The 15,432-nt window shown below is 52.7% G+C and overlaps 2 protein-coding genes across 2 annotated transcripts; both read right to left on the reverse strand.

Annotated features, from left to right (window-relative positions):
- Positions 1-302: 302 nt before the first annotated feature.
- Positions 303-6,008, reverse strand: BDP55DRAFT_628942 (proteasome component ECM29; the record flags this gene model as incomplete). Its single annotated transcript, XM_060571958.1, has 3 exons — positions 303-5,673; positions 5,738-5,784; positions 5,841-6,008. 3 exons carry the CDS (start codon positions 6,006-6,008, stop codon positions 303-305), a joined length of 5,586 nt encoding a protein of 1,861 aa, XP_060433338.1.
- A 7,496-nt stretch (positions 6,009-13,504) lies between these two features.
- BDP55DRAFT_412962 (uncharacterized protein) lies at positions 13,505-14,675 on the reverse strand. Its single transcript, XM_060567383.1, has 2 exons — positions 14,577-14,675; positions 13,505-14,513 (listed from the first exon to the last, which is right to left on the reverse strand). Exon 2 carries the CDS (start codon positions 14,412-14,414, stop codon positions 13,776-13,778), a length of 639 nt encoding a protein of 212 aa, XP_060433339.1. The 5' UTR covers positions 14,415-14,513; positions 14,577-14,675; the 3' UTR covers positions 13,505-13,775.
- Between the last annotated feature and the right edge of the window lie 757 nt (positions 14,676-15,432).

Consider the following 15,432-nt stretch of genomic DNA (forward strand, 5'->3'; position numbering starts at 1 on the left):
TTCTCGGGGTGGTACTCTGGGCTGGTTTCGGTCATCTATTTGGGTGTCCTAGTGCCTAGGTACATTATACAGCCCGAAGCACCTCTCTAGGTCTCACCTCTTCCCAGTATCTCCTGTGTGTACAGCTAGGAAAACTTCCAGCGAGATCAATGGCACTTCAGGAGGGAGGCCACGGTCATTGAAACAGTAGTTCAAGTAAAGCGCAAGTTCTAATATAGGGGTATCAACACCCCGCGAGCCATATCCTGCCGCAACGCGGCCAAAAACATCCATCTCCCCCTGGAGACGTAGGGGAAGGGCTCCTACTTCTCCAACTCTGCGAGGATCTCCTTGAGGTGTTTCTGCACCTCAAGGGACCTCTCCGCGGCCAAAGCCTTCTTCACCATCTCCACAAACCCCCTTCTCTCCTCCGATGCCGCCGCTCCCTCCCCAAACACCCCGCGCTGGATGGCCTTGAATACCCCGCCAATGGCGAGGACCCGCATCGTACGCTGGGCCTCGGTGCCGTTGTCAACGGACTCGGGGTCCAGGCTGCGGAGGTACGCAAGAGCGACTCCCTTCTCGTTGCCAGCAGGGGCGCTCGGGGCGGGCGCAGCTTCCATCAGGTCCTTGACACAGTCGTACCACACCTCCCGCTTGATACCCTCGAACTTGGCGTTATCCAGGTACGTCTTGAGCAGCTCAAAGACCTTCTTGAGCACGGCGCTAGGGTTCTCCTTGATCTGCTTGCGGTTGTAGCCGCGCGCGACGGTCTCGATGCCATTAACGGTCGCCTTACGCGTTGCGTCGCCGGAGCTGTCAACATCCATCCGGTCCTCGTCGATAAAGTCGTCCAGAGGTCCGCTGACTATGGTGGAGATTGTCTCAAGAATATCCAGGTCGTCGCGCTGCTCTGCGAACTGCCAGAGGGCCTTGAAGGCGTGCGGGCGATAATCCTCGTTGTTTCTTTTGGCCTCACGGATCGCAATCTTCTGCTGCTGTGCGGCAACGGTCGAATCATGCTGCCAGAAAGCCTTACCCTTGCCGACGAATTGAGGGAAGGACTCGAGGACCTTTTCCTTTCCGGGGAAGGTCTTGAGCGCAAGTGCCTTATCAAGGACGGGCCAGATGAGCTTAAGATTGGCCTCGGACATTTGTCCGCCGGTAGCATCACTGGAGGCGACGACGGCCTTGATCATGCTCGCAATGCTGAAGGCAGCCGTATGCTGGAGGTTCCATCGCGGCGCTTGGAGACCTCTCTTGATGAAGCCCACAATCTCGGGGACGTAGCGCGCAACGGTGCGGGAGCTGCCGCCGTGCTGGTTCCAGACTTCGTCGAAGCACTTTCGGGTGTACTCGTCGGTATCATGCATACCCATGTAGGTGAACGGGATGAACTTGGCAGCCAAGGCGTTGAAGTGGTCTGGGGCAAGCTTGGAGACACCCAGAACGACGTCGGACACCTTGGCACGACGAGCCTCGTCTTCGCTAGCGAAGTAGAACTCGGTAAACTTATCGACGAGACGCTCCTTGGATGCATCGGGGACGATCCGCATAAGGTACCCCGCCGCTCTGGCGTAGCCCTTACTGACTTCGTCATTGCGGTCGAGAGCCTGCTTCTCCATGATCTGCATAAACTTGGGCGAGACCGACTTGAAGTCCACGGCGTGGCGCATAACTAGATCGCCAATCAGTCTAGCACACGCAATCTTGGTCGGCATGCCAATGGCGGTCTTGATGATCTCCTCGAGCTTGGGCGCAAGCTGCTTCATCCCATCGGCGTCCAGCTGACGAAGACAATTGTCGATGGCCTCGGAGATCGGTGATTGGTTGACCCATCGAGCTCTGAGCTTGTCAAGCTGGTCGCGGGAGTCCTCGCTGACCTTCTGGTAGGCATAGTTGATCTGCTCCGGCTCGATTGTGCTGTGAAGACCCAGGAGTGGAGGGATAAAGTCGACGATGAAGGGCTTCAGGTTGGGACCACCCTTCTTGGTGATGTCGATGATCGTCTTGAGCGAGAACATCTTAACATCCTCGACACCACTCTCGAGACCGCTGGGGGAGAGAAGGAAACGAAGTGCTTGCTTGAGCATAGCCTGTGCTGATGACGAGGATCCGCCCTCTTCGAGCTGGCGGACAATGGTGTTGGTCAGACCCATGCACAGCTTCAGGGCCGATTCTCTGACGGATCCCTTGACATCGTCGAGAACCTTCAGTGCCGCAGTCCAGATCTCAGCATAGTAATTCTCATACTTGTGGAAGGGTTGTCCGGAAATCAGGTCGGAGATGGCACCACAGCTAGCCTGTCGAACACGCCACTCTTTACCGAGGACGTTCTTCAGCAGGTCCTGCATTATGGCATCAAAGTGCTCGCCAATCGTCTCGTTCGGATTCTTGACCAACGCCTTCCAGATATCATCCATGGATCGCTGAACGTTGGAGTTCGGGTCGAAGCGGTATCGGAATAGCTTGGGGTAAAGCTTAGGGTCGACTTCTGATTCGGAGAGGATGTTGCTGAGACCGAAGCGGCCAAAAGCAGATCGCGTGGACCAGGTCGCGGCGTTGGTTGCGAGCGACATGAACTTGTAGACGAGGCTCTGATCACCGACTTCGTTCGCCAGGCTGACGATATCCTTGTACGACGTGACCGACTTGCCTTCGCCAGTGGGCAATGCGCCGGGTTCGAAAAGCTCCGTCTCATCCTCGACCTTGATCTGCGTCGTGTTGCCGGTAAATGCCGACACCAAGTCCTTGACAAGATCCTGCTTCAATCCCTCGTCTCCCTTCTCGTACACCAGGGACAGGCCACGAGAGGCCGTCTCCTGCACCAACTCGTCGCGCGCGCTCAGCAGTCTCATGAAGGCGGCCTGGGCCTCTCGGAGACGCGATTGGACTTCAGCGAGATGACCGCAGTACTGGACGACGCAGAAGAGCCAGATTCCAGAGGCCTTGAGCAAGCTAGGCTTAGTCGTCTTGCAGTCGCGGAAGAGCTTGTCGAGCACGGCAGTAATTCTCTGACTTCGCTTGCCCTTTCTCCAGGGACCATCGGCGCAGTCGACATTCATGGACAGCTTGACAAAGTCTGATTCCCAGCAGGCAATGGCGGCAGTGATGGCCTCGCCGACGGTGAACTGAATCTCCGTCTCCTTTCTGGAATGAAGTCCGAAAAGGCTCTTGAGCACGCTGTCGATGCCCGATGTCTTGCTAGACGGGTACAACAGGCCGTCATCAGGGGTGGCCTCTTCGTTGGGCTCGTTGAATGCCAAAGCAAGGCGGCCGAGTGCAAAGATGGACTTGTCGCTTCCAGCATTCGCATTCTCCGTGAGTCTCTCGACCACATAGTCCGCCGTAAGGTTGTTAACGTTGTCCGGAATGTACTGAGAGAGTCCCGCGGTCCAGAGCTCTCCGTAGCATTCGAGAATAGCATTCTCCAACGTCGGACCGTGGCGCGATTCTTCCATGAGCATTTTTGCTGGCAGATGAACATCGATCGGGATCGGAAGACCGTAGTACACGGCTCTCGAAAAGATGTGGCCGAATGCCTGCAGGGCGCCTTCGACACCGTTGGCGACCGCTCCCACGTGCTTGTCCCATCCCCAGATCATCGCCTTGAGATCTCTCAGGAACTTTTGGATGTTCTCGTTTCTCGTCTGATGAGTGACTGCCTCGGGAATCGCCAAGTCCACCTTGTTAAGAGGGTGAGGAAGGAGAATTCCGACAGCTTGCGCGGCGGCAGCACGGGCGTGCCGGTTGTTGGATGCGATGCACTTCTGCAGGACATATGCCGAGGGGGCGATGTAGCTGATCGTTCCAGCGGGGGCGAGTGACGCGACATCAACCATGGACTTCAGGCAGCTCTCAACGACACGATCGGTTCCGTCCAGGTTCTTCAGGTGGCGAACACCGTCGAAGCAGATCTTGATGAAGAGACCAATGTACTCAGGCTCAACCGAACGGAAGTAGGCTCGAATGGTCTCCCTTGTCTTGACGTCGTTCCGAACCAGAGTATCGAGCTGGGAACTCCAATCAGGGACCAGAGGAAAGTCGGGAAGCGCGGCGACGAACAGAGCCCTCTTGACGTACTCGACGGCAACAGAGTAAGCCATCATCTTCTCGCCCTGGAAGTTCTGCATCGTGCGATCGTCGTCAAAATCGAGCTTGGGCGGCGCTGAGCTGCTCCACTCGTCACTGGAGATCTCGTCTGAAATCTTGTCGCAGAAGAAGTACGTCATGAGTTGGATCCAGTCTGGCATCTTGTGCGCCTCGGCATCTCTGTACGTCCAGGGATCCAAGCCCTTCTTGCCTTCCTCGACGACTTCAGTGCGCTCTGACTTGCGGCCAGCGATGGCCAGGATGTCGATCCATCTGCCTCGCACATCCCACGATGCAATGGTCTGGTTCGCCCACTTGACAGCTGAGAATCTTGCGCTTCGCACGGCGGGGTTCTCCTCGGGTAGGTTCATGTAGTGCAAGAGTAAGGAGATGAGGTTGATCATGCCGCTGCCACGGCCGTCGCTACTGACAGTCTCAGGGTTGAAGCTTCTGGTCAGTCCCGAAAGTGAGCCTTCGATGGCAGAAACCGCTTCAGCAGTAGGGTCCTCGGACATGGATCTGAAGAGCCAGCCGACGAGGTGGAGCTTGTCTTGGGTGCTGGACGCACTTCCTGCGCCGAGAACACCAAGCAAGTCGTAAGCCATGGATCTAAGCTTCTCCTCGTCTGCTGTCAGTGTGCGCGAAACAGGCCAGCCCTGGTCTTCCACGTAAGTCCGCATCTTGTCGATTAATTTGGGGCCAATGGTGAAGCGGGCCTGGGTAGGACCGATGTTGGCGCACCAGTTGAGGAAGTAGAACAGAGCTTTGTGAAGTCGTGTACGCTCCAGGCCACTTGCTGCTTGTAGATGAGCTGGCGCAATGGATGTTGTCTCTGTACCAAAGTCAAGCGTGACAACGTTCATGATGTTATCCTGCATTGTCGTAGCCAGCTTCGATTTCGAAAGCAGAGGGAGAATCTTGATTCGGTGGGGCGCGGGAAGTCGGGCGTGTGCATTATACAGCTCCTCAATGACCGACGCCTTCTCGAAATCGATTGTGATCCTTTTCAGGATATCCTCTCCGGCCTGTGAGACTTGGTAGTCGGGGCTCGCTGCTGCAGACAAGGCAGGCAAGAGTCTTTCCTCGTCTTTGAACGCACCACTGGCCAAGAGCTGGGCAATCTTGCGACGAAGGGCCTGCATGTTCTGGAATGCAGCTGCAGTATCGCGCTGCTCTGGCTTGAGGAAATCCAGGTCCGCTGCGAGCAGGGCCGGATTCATCCTCTCAAAATCTTGTCGAGTTGGGTTCGAGCCACCCGGGATTCTGAGGAGCAACACCTTACCCAGCCATCTTGCAACGAAGAGAGCGTCTGCATCTTTCGACAGGCCGCTAGCTTCTCTGAATGCCGCGTCCTCTTCGCTGCCGCGTGATGGAACCTGGATATCGGGAATGATCTTCAAAAGAACATTGAACATGGATGATTGGGTGGCGGCATGGTTGGGCGATGAGATGCCCTTTGCCACTTTGGGAAACAGATGACGTCTATCGTATTCCTCGAGACGCAGAATGCTATGCTGAATAAACGAAATATCTAAGACGCGAAGAATAGGTGAGTCGACCTCCTGGTACTGGTCGATGAGCTTCTCAACTGGGAGAATGATGCTGTGTACACCGTCAGTGCCCACGCTCATGTCTTAGAAGACAGGAAACACGAGGGAACTCATACCTTGGGTGAATGATCAAGCCTTTCAATTTGCCGGCAAATGTGATCACCTAAAGCAAGCATCAGCTTCGTGAATAACTTTGTTCGGCTTGTAGCGGATTCTTACCTCAGTCCGAACTGCAGGATAGTCGCTCTTGGCCTTGAGCAGCAGCGCGCACAGGTACTTGCCCAACAAGTCGCTCAGCTTTGCTTCATTGTTCGACGCCTCGAGTAGGCGAATCTGAACGGTCCCCACGAGGCGCTTCTCCTTGGCCTCGGGAGATTCGCCAGACATCTTGAACAAGCTGTCGGGGGTTAAATTGTTGGTTGATGATGAGAGATGATGATGGAGAGAGAGATGTGGGGGTACAAGTAAATGTACCTGACGTGTGCTGTAGTGGAAGAGTCGACGTTGCTTCCGGTTGCCTGAGCTGATTAAGCTTGGTGTCCGAGTGGTTCCAGAAATTCCACAGAAAACGGAACGGAACAGGGGGGGGGACAGTTGGGGGCGGCAACTCACCTCCGCCACAATGTGGCCAATGTTTGCTCCGAAACCGGTTTAGCGAGCAGACGCCGGAGATGTTTTCGAGAGACTCCGAGACAGAAACAATCCAGGAAGGTGGGTGCTACCAAGCTTCAAATTCCATGGTTACTCAAGGCGAGAGCTCTCGCTGTTTGATTTCTGTAACGTCCTATTTTGAGTTTCCACCCAGAGTGTGGTCTCGCAGAGTGTTCCAGAGGTTTATAGAGATGGACAAGGTGACGGGGAGCTAGGGCGGGTCTGCTCGACAGTCTTGTTGATCACACAAGGCGAGAGGTCTTGCCCTTGTAGTTGATTACCGTCCTGTTCCGATTCAATTCTCAGAATGTGGTTTCACAGAGACTCTTCTGCGTTGAGAGATGAACCAGGTGACGTTGAGTTGGACAGGTTACCTAGGTGATCTTTTATTGATCACAAAAGGCGAGAGCTCTCGTTCTTGAAGTTCAGCCACGTGCTTCTTCGATTTTCCTTGCAGTATCGCAGAGGGGTACACAAAGCGAGGGTGGGATTGGGGTCTCTTAGGTGGTTGCCTGTTAATCACAGCAAATTTGCGCTTCCTCAAGGCAATTTCTAATTTTATCTGTGAGCATACACCATGTGAGTCGTGAGTAATGATGAAAAAGTGATAAGGGGCACTGAAGTGTTAGGAAGCACTCGCCTAGAGCCTTACAAAGGCGCGGCCGGATTTGATAGTGCACGCTGTTGTTCTTGCAAGTGGAGTTGTGACTTCCCTTCTTGCCCTTGGGTTTCTTCTTGCCGAGGCCCCTATTCTTTCCTCTGGCGTGCAAAGCTCGCCCTGGCCCTGTCTAAAAGGGACGCCGTTATCTCAGACACGAACTTCTAAACCCTCGTTTACCACTTTGCTATGTCCTTGGTCTCAACTTGCCTCATCTCGCTGAACGTATACGGCATGGAATCGTTTCACAAGAATGAAGGACAGAGTAGGTGGGTGCCGATAACCAAACCGAGACTAAGAGAACACTTGCCTATCCCATTTGATACAATTTTCAACTCGGTGCAATCAACGAAACTTTTGCCTCAAAGGTGGGTTATTTGGGAGCGAATTCCTAAAAGTTGACTAAACTGGCTCTTGGGTTGGTTGTGCAAAGTGCCCGTTCTGTCACATTGCTTCTAACGGTAACGACCTTGATGGCCGTATTCCAATCAGAGATCCTTGAGGCAGCCTAGTTCGCTTCTGCGCCATGTGAGACCGGGGTCCTCTACGGGTTTGTGCAACACCTTCCAATCCTGTCTGAAACGTGATACTGAAATGCCTGCGTGCAATGGACTTCGGCATCACTCTTTTGAACTGATTATTTTAGGTTTTGTCTACGTAACGTGGATTAAACTTCGTTGTTAAAGATGCCCTTGCTGCATTTGAGGTAGGCACAAAAGCGTTTGAAAACTCAGCTGGGAATCACAGACTACAATTTATATGTCAGCTTCCCAGCTTTTTTGGTCTCAAAGGTTGGATTCTTTAGCGGTGCTGCTGGAAGACGGTGATAAACTGAGTTGAGTTGTCAACTTGATTGACGGAGACTAGAGCTTAGTCTTTGATTTTCTCCTGACTTTTGTCTCTTTCCAATCACCATTCTTATGATTGTAAGAAAGTAGATGTAAGGAGAACTCGTGGTGAAGACTATAAGGGGGAAAAGCAATAGGTACAAAGGTGGCCTAGAACTTACGTGAATGTTGATGAAGCTTTGTGGTAATGTTGAAGGATATCGAGAATCTGAGTTTACTCAAGTCTTCCAATTCTAGATGTTTCTGTGGATCAGTATACACTGATTAAATATTGTACCTACCTTACATAAATGTATCATTAGGTCGGCGTTCGGTAGAACTCACTAATAGCCTCCCTGTGTCTTAATTCAGGTCATTGAACCGTATGCGCGAAGGCAAACTTGATCAAATCGTCTAGAAATCAAGCTGTTACGTCAAATTCAACCTGCTGACCTAGGTAGGTACATATAAATATTGATTTTAACTGCAGCATAGCTTTTGAAATTAGAAATCACAAGGTATTTTTCTGCTGTCAAGCTGAAGTCTATTAAGTCTATTTGATGAACAGTTTCAATGTTGGCACATAATTCCCATCAAGCATCTAGTTCATGTCTAGATAAGGTCACGTTAATCCCACATTATTAGAGACAGATCACTGGAATCACTACCTTCAAGGTTGGGCGAGTAGCCAAGCGTCATTGAGCTCTCGAGGCGTCCGGCAGCTCACTGAAGTCATCGAACCACGGTGCGTACGACGTGAAACTCGGAATTCTGCTGGCCAGAGACCGCCTAAATCTGATGTGTAATTTACCATGAACCTCAGTTATCTAAAATTACTCGACAATCAATGTTTGATTTTTGCTCCAAGCCATGGCACTTATTTCATGCATTTATGCAACGTTGAACTAAACCGCCGGTTTCAACCTCATGAGCTGTTCTGAGGCTCGCTGTTCGTGCCTCATTCTTACAAGGAATACGATCAGATGGGTATGTTGAAGTATGTTGAAGACCTCAATACTTACGTTGTTGCGCTGCCGTCAAACAACACCACAACCTCCCGTAGTAAGAATTCAAATATATACTCTCTTGCGAGTCGATATTGATGCACTTACTCTACAACACGATGACCATCAACGGACCAATAGCGGCAGACATTGAAGAGAAGAAAAGTGTACGCCTACAGCGGATCCTCGACCAACCTGGCTTCGATTTCTCAGCGGACCAAGAACGACCCCAGATCTCACAAAAGAACCATCCCTGGAATCGAAAATCGGCTCGCGAGGCCGACCACTCTTATGAGAGAACCCGCGAGAACCACAGATGCCAAACTCGTGCTCTCTTTGATCCCGGCCACCGATTCCAGACGACGGCTCCACACCACAACCAGACGAAACTTCAAACATGAAAAAAGTCCAAGTGATAAGTAAATCCCAAGCTAGCCTGTCCTTGAACTCAACCAACAGATTTGCAACGCCACATGAGACGAAAGTGTCACTCCCTCGATGGGCATGTGTGTGGGTGCCCTTTGGAATACCCCTATGGCTGTGGGCATGTACCTGGTAGTCTTTTTCCAGCCGTTCAAGAGAAAATGATTATCTTTTCATCGGACTGTTGAGGTCCTGATGGTTTGATTTCAACTGCGACTATCTTGAGTTAAGCTTCCAAACCCCAAGTGTTAATAGATCACAGATAGATCACAGATAACAAAGTCGTTGATCAATCATTAGTTCCAAACTCCCACCATCATCTTCGTCAACTCTATCGTCTACCGGTTCCACTGGCTCTTTGAGGACATAATCCGCTCAGGATGTAACCTGGCCGAGGGTCATTGGAGATTCAAAGTCTGATTGACTTTTGCCCGGCAGATCCTACATTTACCAGTAAGAGGTAGACAGCAGTGGCTTCACATGGACATCCAAACCATCACCGAAGCCTTCTTTTCCCCCTTTTAGCTGGGCTGTTAACAATAACCGCTCCTCATACCCGATGGAAAATCTTGGCAATCTGCGGGAAACGGAGCAAAAGGCTCTACCTACTTGGCTGCAACATCCACTGATGGGACGCGCGCCGTGCGGCCGGAGCAAGGTACCGTCGCCCGCTAAGCGCGCCCGCCCCGGGGCCCCGGGGGAAGATTACAACCAACCAGTGCTAACACAGAATACAACATCGACGCGTCAACGTTGTCTGCCTACCTTACTTTATTAAAGTTGGCATTCACCTGCCGTCCACTTCCCAATACCACGACCCGAGATCGGCCTAGAAACCGACCGTCGAGTCACCACTCTCAGCATATAGCGAAAACCCGAGATTCCTACAAAGATGATCCCAGGACAATCCTCACCACCTCACCACCTCACAAAGAGAAGAGAGCCATTCGAGAAGCCTCATTGGCAGATGTACCAGAAACTCAAAAAGGGCTCACATCTGTCCTTCTGATATCACACTGCTTTCCTTTCCCCTCTCCTTTCCTCTCTCGAGTCTCGCAAAACCATCCCCGCAATTTCGAAAGAGTCAGCTTCACATGACAGAGTCCTCCTGTACCTCATCACAGTGGTAATCCCACACACACACACACATACACACACCCATCCAAGACGCTACTTCTCAACTAGCTCCTGTTCCGAAACTCATTTTTAGAGTTTGCGGTTTGGAAGGTACGGGTTTTCCAGGCTTTACCAGGCTTGCAAGCCAATCCAATATGGGTTTTCCGTACATGTACGTATTACTCCATTTAACCCGTTCTTGATGTAGACGAGAAGAGGACCTTGGCGAGTGAACATGTAGGCCGCTATTTTAGAAGCCCCCCGAACCATCTGGGGATAAAAGTGCAGTTCATCGCAGATTGCCGAGTCAAGGAGGCTCCGTGACTGATGGCAGGCGAGGTTGCAGCTAGAAGATGATTTGGCGAGATGCAACTGACTACCTAAGCTCGTCAAGATATCAGGCCAGCACAAACCAGCATACTCACATCATTGATACTCAGCTACTTATAGGAACGAAATAGCCTGCTCTCCTAATTGCTGCAGAAGCTGGTATCGCTAACACCATTGCAAATGCGACGGACTAATATTGCGATGTCTCCTTCAACAGTCAGAAGTGGCATTATCCGGTGCATCGCCTGAGCGCAATGGCCGGGTAGCCGGTGAGGGATGGAAATAAGAAAAGAATACGACTGCCTACCTAGTAGGTCCCCCCCAAAAAGAATCAGAGACGCGAGTCAAGGGAGGAGGTTATCGCTTGTTGATCTATTACATCTACGCCCTGTCGGGTACCATAGACGAAAGCAACCTTAGTAGACCTAAAAATGTGAAGCAAACTCGTTCTGCGCGAACAAATGCGAGTTTGCAGACGACTGCTGGTGCCTCAACGTCCAGTCGGGTCGCAAATAACCGCAAGGAGCTATTGCTAGGCCCTTCGGTTTCCCTGGCCTACTGAATTCTTGGGCGCCGGGGCCATGCGTTTGCGGACCAATTAGCCCGGTAGCGAAGGAGTTGGACGACACATAGAGTGCATACTTGTTGTATGCACGTAGCCACTGATTCAAAGGCTCAAGCCCTTGGAGGTCCCCAAAACCCGGGGAATGTACTCGAAGAGTGCAACGAAGGGAGGGAAATTGCTTCTTTGCAGTCTGTAGTCTGCACTCTGCAGCCTGTGCGACTCCTGATCATTAGACGAGACAGCTACACGGCCGAGTGAGCAGTCAGGTGCCCGTCAGCTTGGCTTCGAGAAGCCCTAACGATATGCCAATTCATGTGGTCTGAGACTTAGCTGGGGCCCGAGGCGCCAGTCTCACCCATCCGCGCCAGTCCTGCCTGCCGACGGATGTACCAGGAGGATACGATGCTGCTATACGTGTCCTGATGAGGGAGAACATGCATTCACGAACCTGGTGGAATTGCAAAAGCCCCCTGATGATTCGTCGCAACAACATGCGGTTGAGACATGCCGAACCCTGCTAGTCTTCATGCCGATGAGGACGCAAGTCACTGCTAGGAGAAGGAACACACCAACTGAGGCTAGCATCGAGACTAATGTTCTCTACGGATATGATGTACATGGAGCGAAACTTTTTGTGCCCGACGTATCTTTGTATGGTCGTTGATGCATCGTAGGTACGACTATGACCGCAGGTAGGGGTAAGCGGATGCTTGTCTCGAGCAATCGCCGAGGAAGGCTCTTTTGACAAACGGCATGAGATATGGATGTGGTGAGATAGGTCCCAGCTTTGCGTCCGTGTGTTGACCTGCACGAACGACAAGGAACGGTGCCAAGGGCCCATCGGCTTGAGAAGACGAGGTCTAAAGAGCTGCGCCGGAGATTGCTAGTGTGAGCTGAATCATGCCCCAACTTGAGCCGCGGGAGCAAGCAACGGCAGACTGAGGTATCGATTGGCGGGCGATATTTGATGCCCATTATCGACCGATACCTGCAGGGTAATTAGCATAGGAAGACTCCCGCCCAGCATGCCACTGCTCGCGAGTAGGAATGAAGGCGGAAAAGGGAGTCATTTGAAGTCAGCACCAATCCAAGCCCGCAGCATCTCAGAGTGCGGCCGGGCCACATGGCGCGTTGAGGCAGTGACCAGTGAGAGAGAAGGGCGAGAAAATCCAGAGATCTAACTCTTCCCACACCTCGATCCACGGTAGCAGTGGGAACTCTCCTTCATGCGACCACCCCCTTCCACCCTGGTCCGATGATTTAATTTCTCAGGAAAGGAAAAAAAAAAAAACTGTCAAGCCAGTGATGTGCCCAATGAGCGTCAGTCGGCATGCGACGGAGACCCGAAATTCACTGTCATGCGAGTCGTGCTGGGTGCTGTGCAAATGCTCCAAGCCAGACAGCTTCGGCCATCTGGGTAAAGGTGAAGTTGAGCGATCCAAATAGGATTGAATCCGTGACATGCCCCGATCACCATTCTTAGCGCGCGAGTGCGCGTATTGCTCTCTCAGTCCTTTCGAAATTCTGAAGACCATCACTGCCTGAGCATCGCTCGGGCAGTCAGCCGACAGGGTGGACGCAGCGCAACGGCAGACGATGCCCAAAACCCGAGGCTTCGGCTCCTTCTTGAACCTCACAGCCGTCCGCTCCGGACAAGGAGACGCGTTCCTCAGCTGCCGGAGTGCCAGCGTGTCAACAAGGCGCGGAGACAGCACTGTGAACCAGATTTCGTAAAGGAGGGGCCGGTCTGGCCGCTGGGGCTTTCGGAGTTGACGACTGCGGTATCCGTAGCCAAACAATTAATCAATGCCTCTGCCAACGTCACCCGCAATCCAGGGGTGACCTGTTCAGGAGATGGGCAACACGTAAAGTGAGGTGCAAGTGCCGTGCAACGTCCACGCTGCTATTCGACCATCTCCCGAACGAGAGTACCGCGGAAGGCAAGGCAACCATGACTTGCCGGTAGGGGAGCTTTTTGACGTGTCTTTTCCGTGGTCAAGGTTGGCCGGTCGGTCAGGGGTTCTTTTCGGATCCGGCATCTTCGGTGGCGGCCTTGCTAGCGGTGGTGAAGATTTGGGAAGAAAGAATTATAGGCCACGAATTGCAGATTCACCGTCTATGGGCAGAATGCTCCGCCGCGTTACTCGTTGATTGTGTGGCTGGAAGTCGTTCTCAAGCGTGTAGAACTGAAGATCGACTTCCGTATAGGGGCGCTCGTGCGGCAGCCGCACAGACTGAAGAAGCTCGAGTGCTCTGCACTGTTGCAGGAGCGAATGGCGAGCTCAGAGCGAGGACTGTCCTTGGATCGGAGCCGAAACTGACACCATCAAACTGTTTCGAAACATGGTGCGCGCACAATCGATTAGCAAAGTAAGGCACGAAGATAGGTGCGGCAAAGGTTAATATCACGACATGTCACGCTGGCTCTAGCACAAGTCGGGTGCAAGTCGACAGTGGTCCTTGAAGGCTTACGTCGGCCAGCATATGGAGAAGTCGTAGAGGAGGTTCGCGTGGAGGAAGCCAGCGACGGGGGGGGGGGAAACAAATGAAAGGAGACCAATGTCTTAAATGCAACTCGCTCTATGGTGTTTGTCGCATCCGCCATTTCGTCGTTCGTGCTCGTCCAGCGGGCAGCGGCTGATTAGGTAGAGACATGCGAGCGGGAAGGGCCCGATCGACGAGCAGCATCTGGAATGAGGGACTGAGCCGGCGCATTCCAAGCGAACCATTACCGGGCAGATATTGCTTAGGTCCGGCTGGATGCGGTGCGAATCGCGAGGGCATTCGCATGGCGGAGACCAGAGAAGCAAGCAGCGTTTGCTGAGATAATCGCCATAGCCGTGAGAGAAGTACGGCTCGCATTCTTATTGCTGAGGCTGGCGTGGTTGGGGCCTCCGACAATCGTGAAGGTGGAGAGGGGATATGTCTGGGTTGTGGCTGATGAGGTGAATGCACCAAAGTGGCTGCGTTTGAGGAGGTTGATCGATGTGTCTCTATCTGCTGGAAATGGATCATTTCGTGCAGATTGTTGCATGTTGCGCAAATATTCGATCGAATAATCGACTGCCGTGTGGAAGTATGATATTGAGGTTGGTTCCTTCCTCCTAGGACGTAAGGTGAGGCATCGGGGATAAGGCGACACCTGGCTGCAGGGTCAAGGCAAGAGCCCCCTCCCCAATCCGGCGGCCCCCCCTGCTCCTCCCTTTTTCGTGACGCCATTTCGCGTCTTGATCCGGTACGTACTGGGACTCGCGCTGTGAGCACCCCTCCAGCTAAGGCAAGGTAAGGCAGGCGAGACGAGGCGTCAACGTAGGGCAACTGCGTTTTCCGCTTAGCGTGTCTCTCCCGCCCCCGTATGATCTGCCCGGAGGATTGCCCTACCTCGCCCTAATGAGGCCTAAGGTACCGTCGTTTTGGTGCAAGATCGCAGATTGGCTATAGCCGCGGCAAGCATCAAAAGTGACTGAATGTCTTTCTTTGGTCGTTTGGCTTTGGGACGATCTGCACCTTACGTTTCTAGCATTTGGGGGAAAAAAGATATAGAAATGCTTGGAAGTAGGGACAGGTCCACGAAAGAGACCGGACGGAGTCACGGAGTCAAAAAGGATGCAAAATATGGAGCCCATGAGCAGCAACAAGGTTTTCAGGCAGACGGGGGGACGCGAGGGCAGGAGCCGGGATGCCTTTCCTGTCAGGGCAAGTCCACGTTGACGCCGCCAGTGACCAGTCTGAGCCTCCGAGGTTGAGTGACTGCTGCCCGTAGTCCCGGACATTGCCTTTCCGTACAATTGCAAGTTGCAAGGTGCAAAGAACCTAGGCAAGCTGGACCGAATTGGATTGTGACACTCTTCATTCGTTCTCTTCCCGGGACAGGGTAAAAAAAAGGACAGGGCACGCGCCAATTCGTTATCAATTGGGCATGAACGGACGGAAAGAGTTTAAACATCTGCCTACCTTTTGCATCGGCACATCGGATTGAACGTTAACCTGCCAGGTAGAAGAGAGCACAGGAAGCGCAAGTTCCTTCCTAGAGTAAAAGTGCTCCGCCGTGAGGAAGGTTGTCTTTTGCTGCGAGGATTGTCAGCTGCACCTGCATCTGCCTTGTACTCCGTACCTGTCGGCTTCCTTCCAGGTCCTTTCGTTCCTTCCCACACACACGACAACGCCATTTCTCATTCGTTAATCTGGCCTTGGAGTCCCGAGGTGGGTGCCCCAGGCCAACCTTGCCCTGAATGAG

Source organism: Colletotrichum godetiae (genome assembly GCF_030913485.1).
Source record: "Colletotrichum godetiae strain CBS 193.32 chromosome Unknown BDP55scaffold_8, whole genome shotgun sequence".
Lineage (NCBI taxonomy): Eukaryota > Fungi > Ascomycota > Sordariomycetes > Glomerellales > Glomerellaceae > Colletotrichum > Colletotrichum godetiae.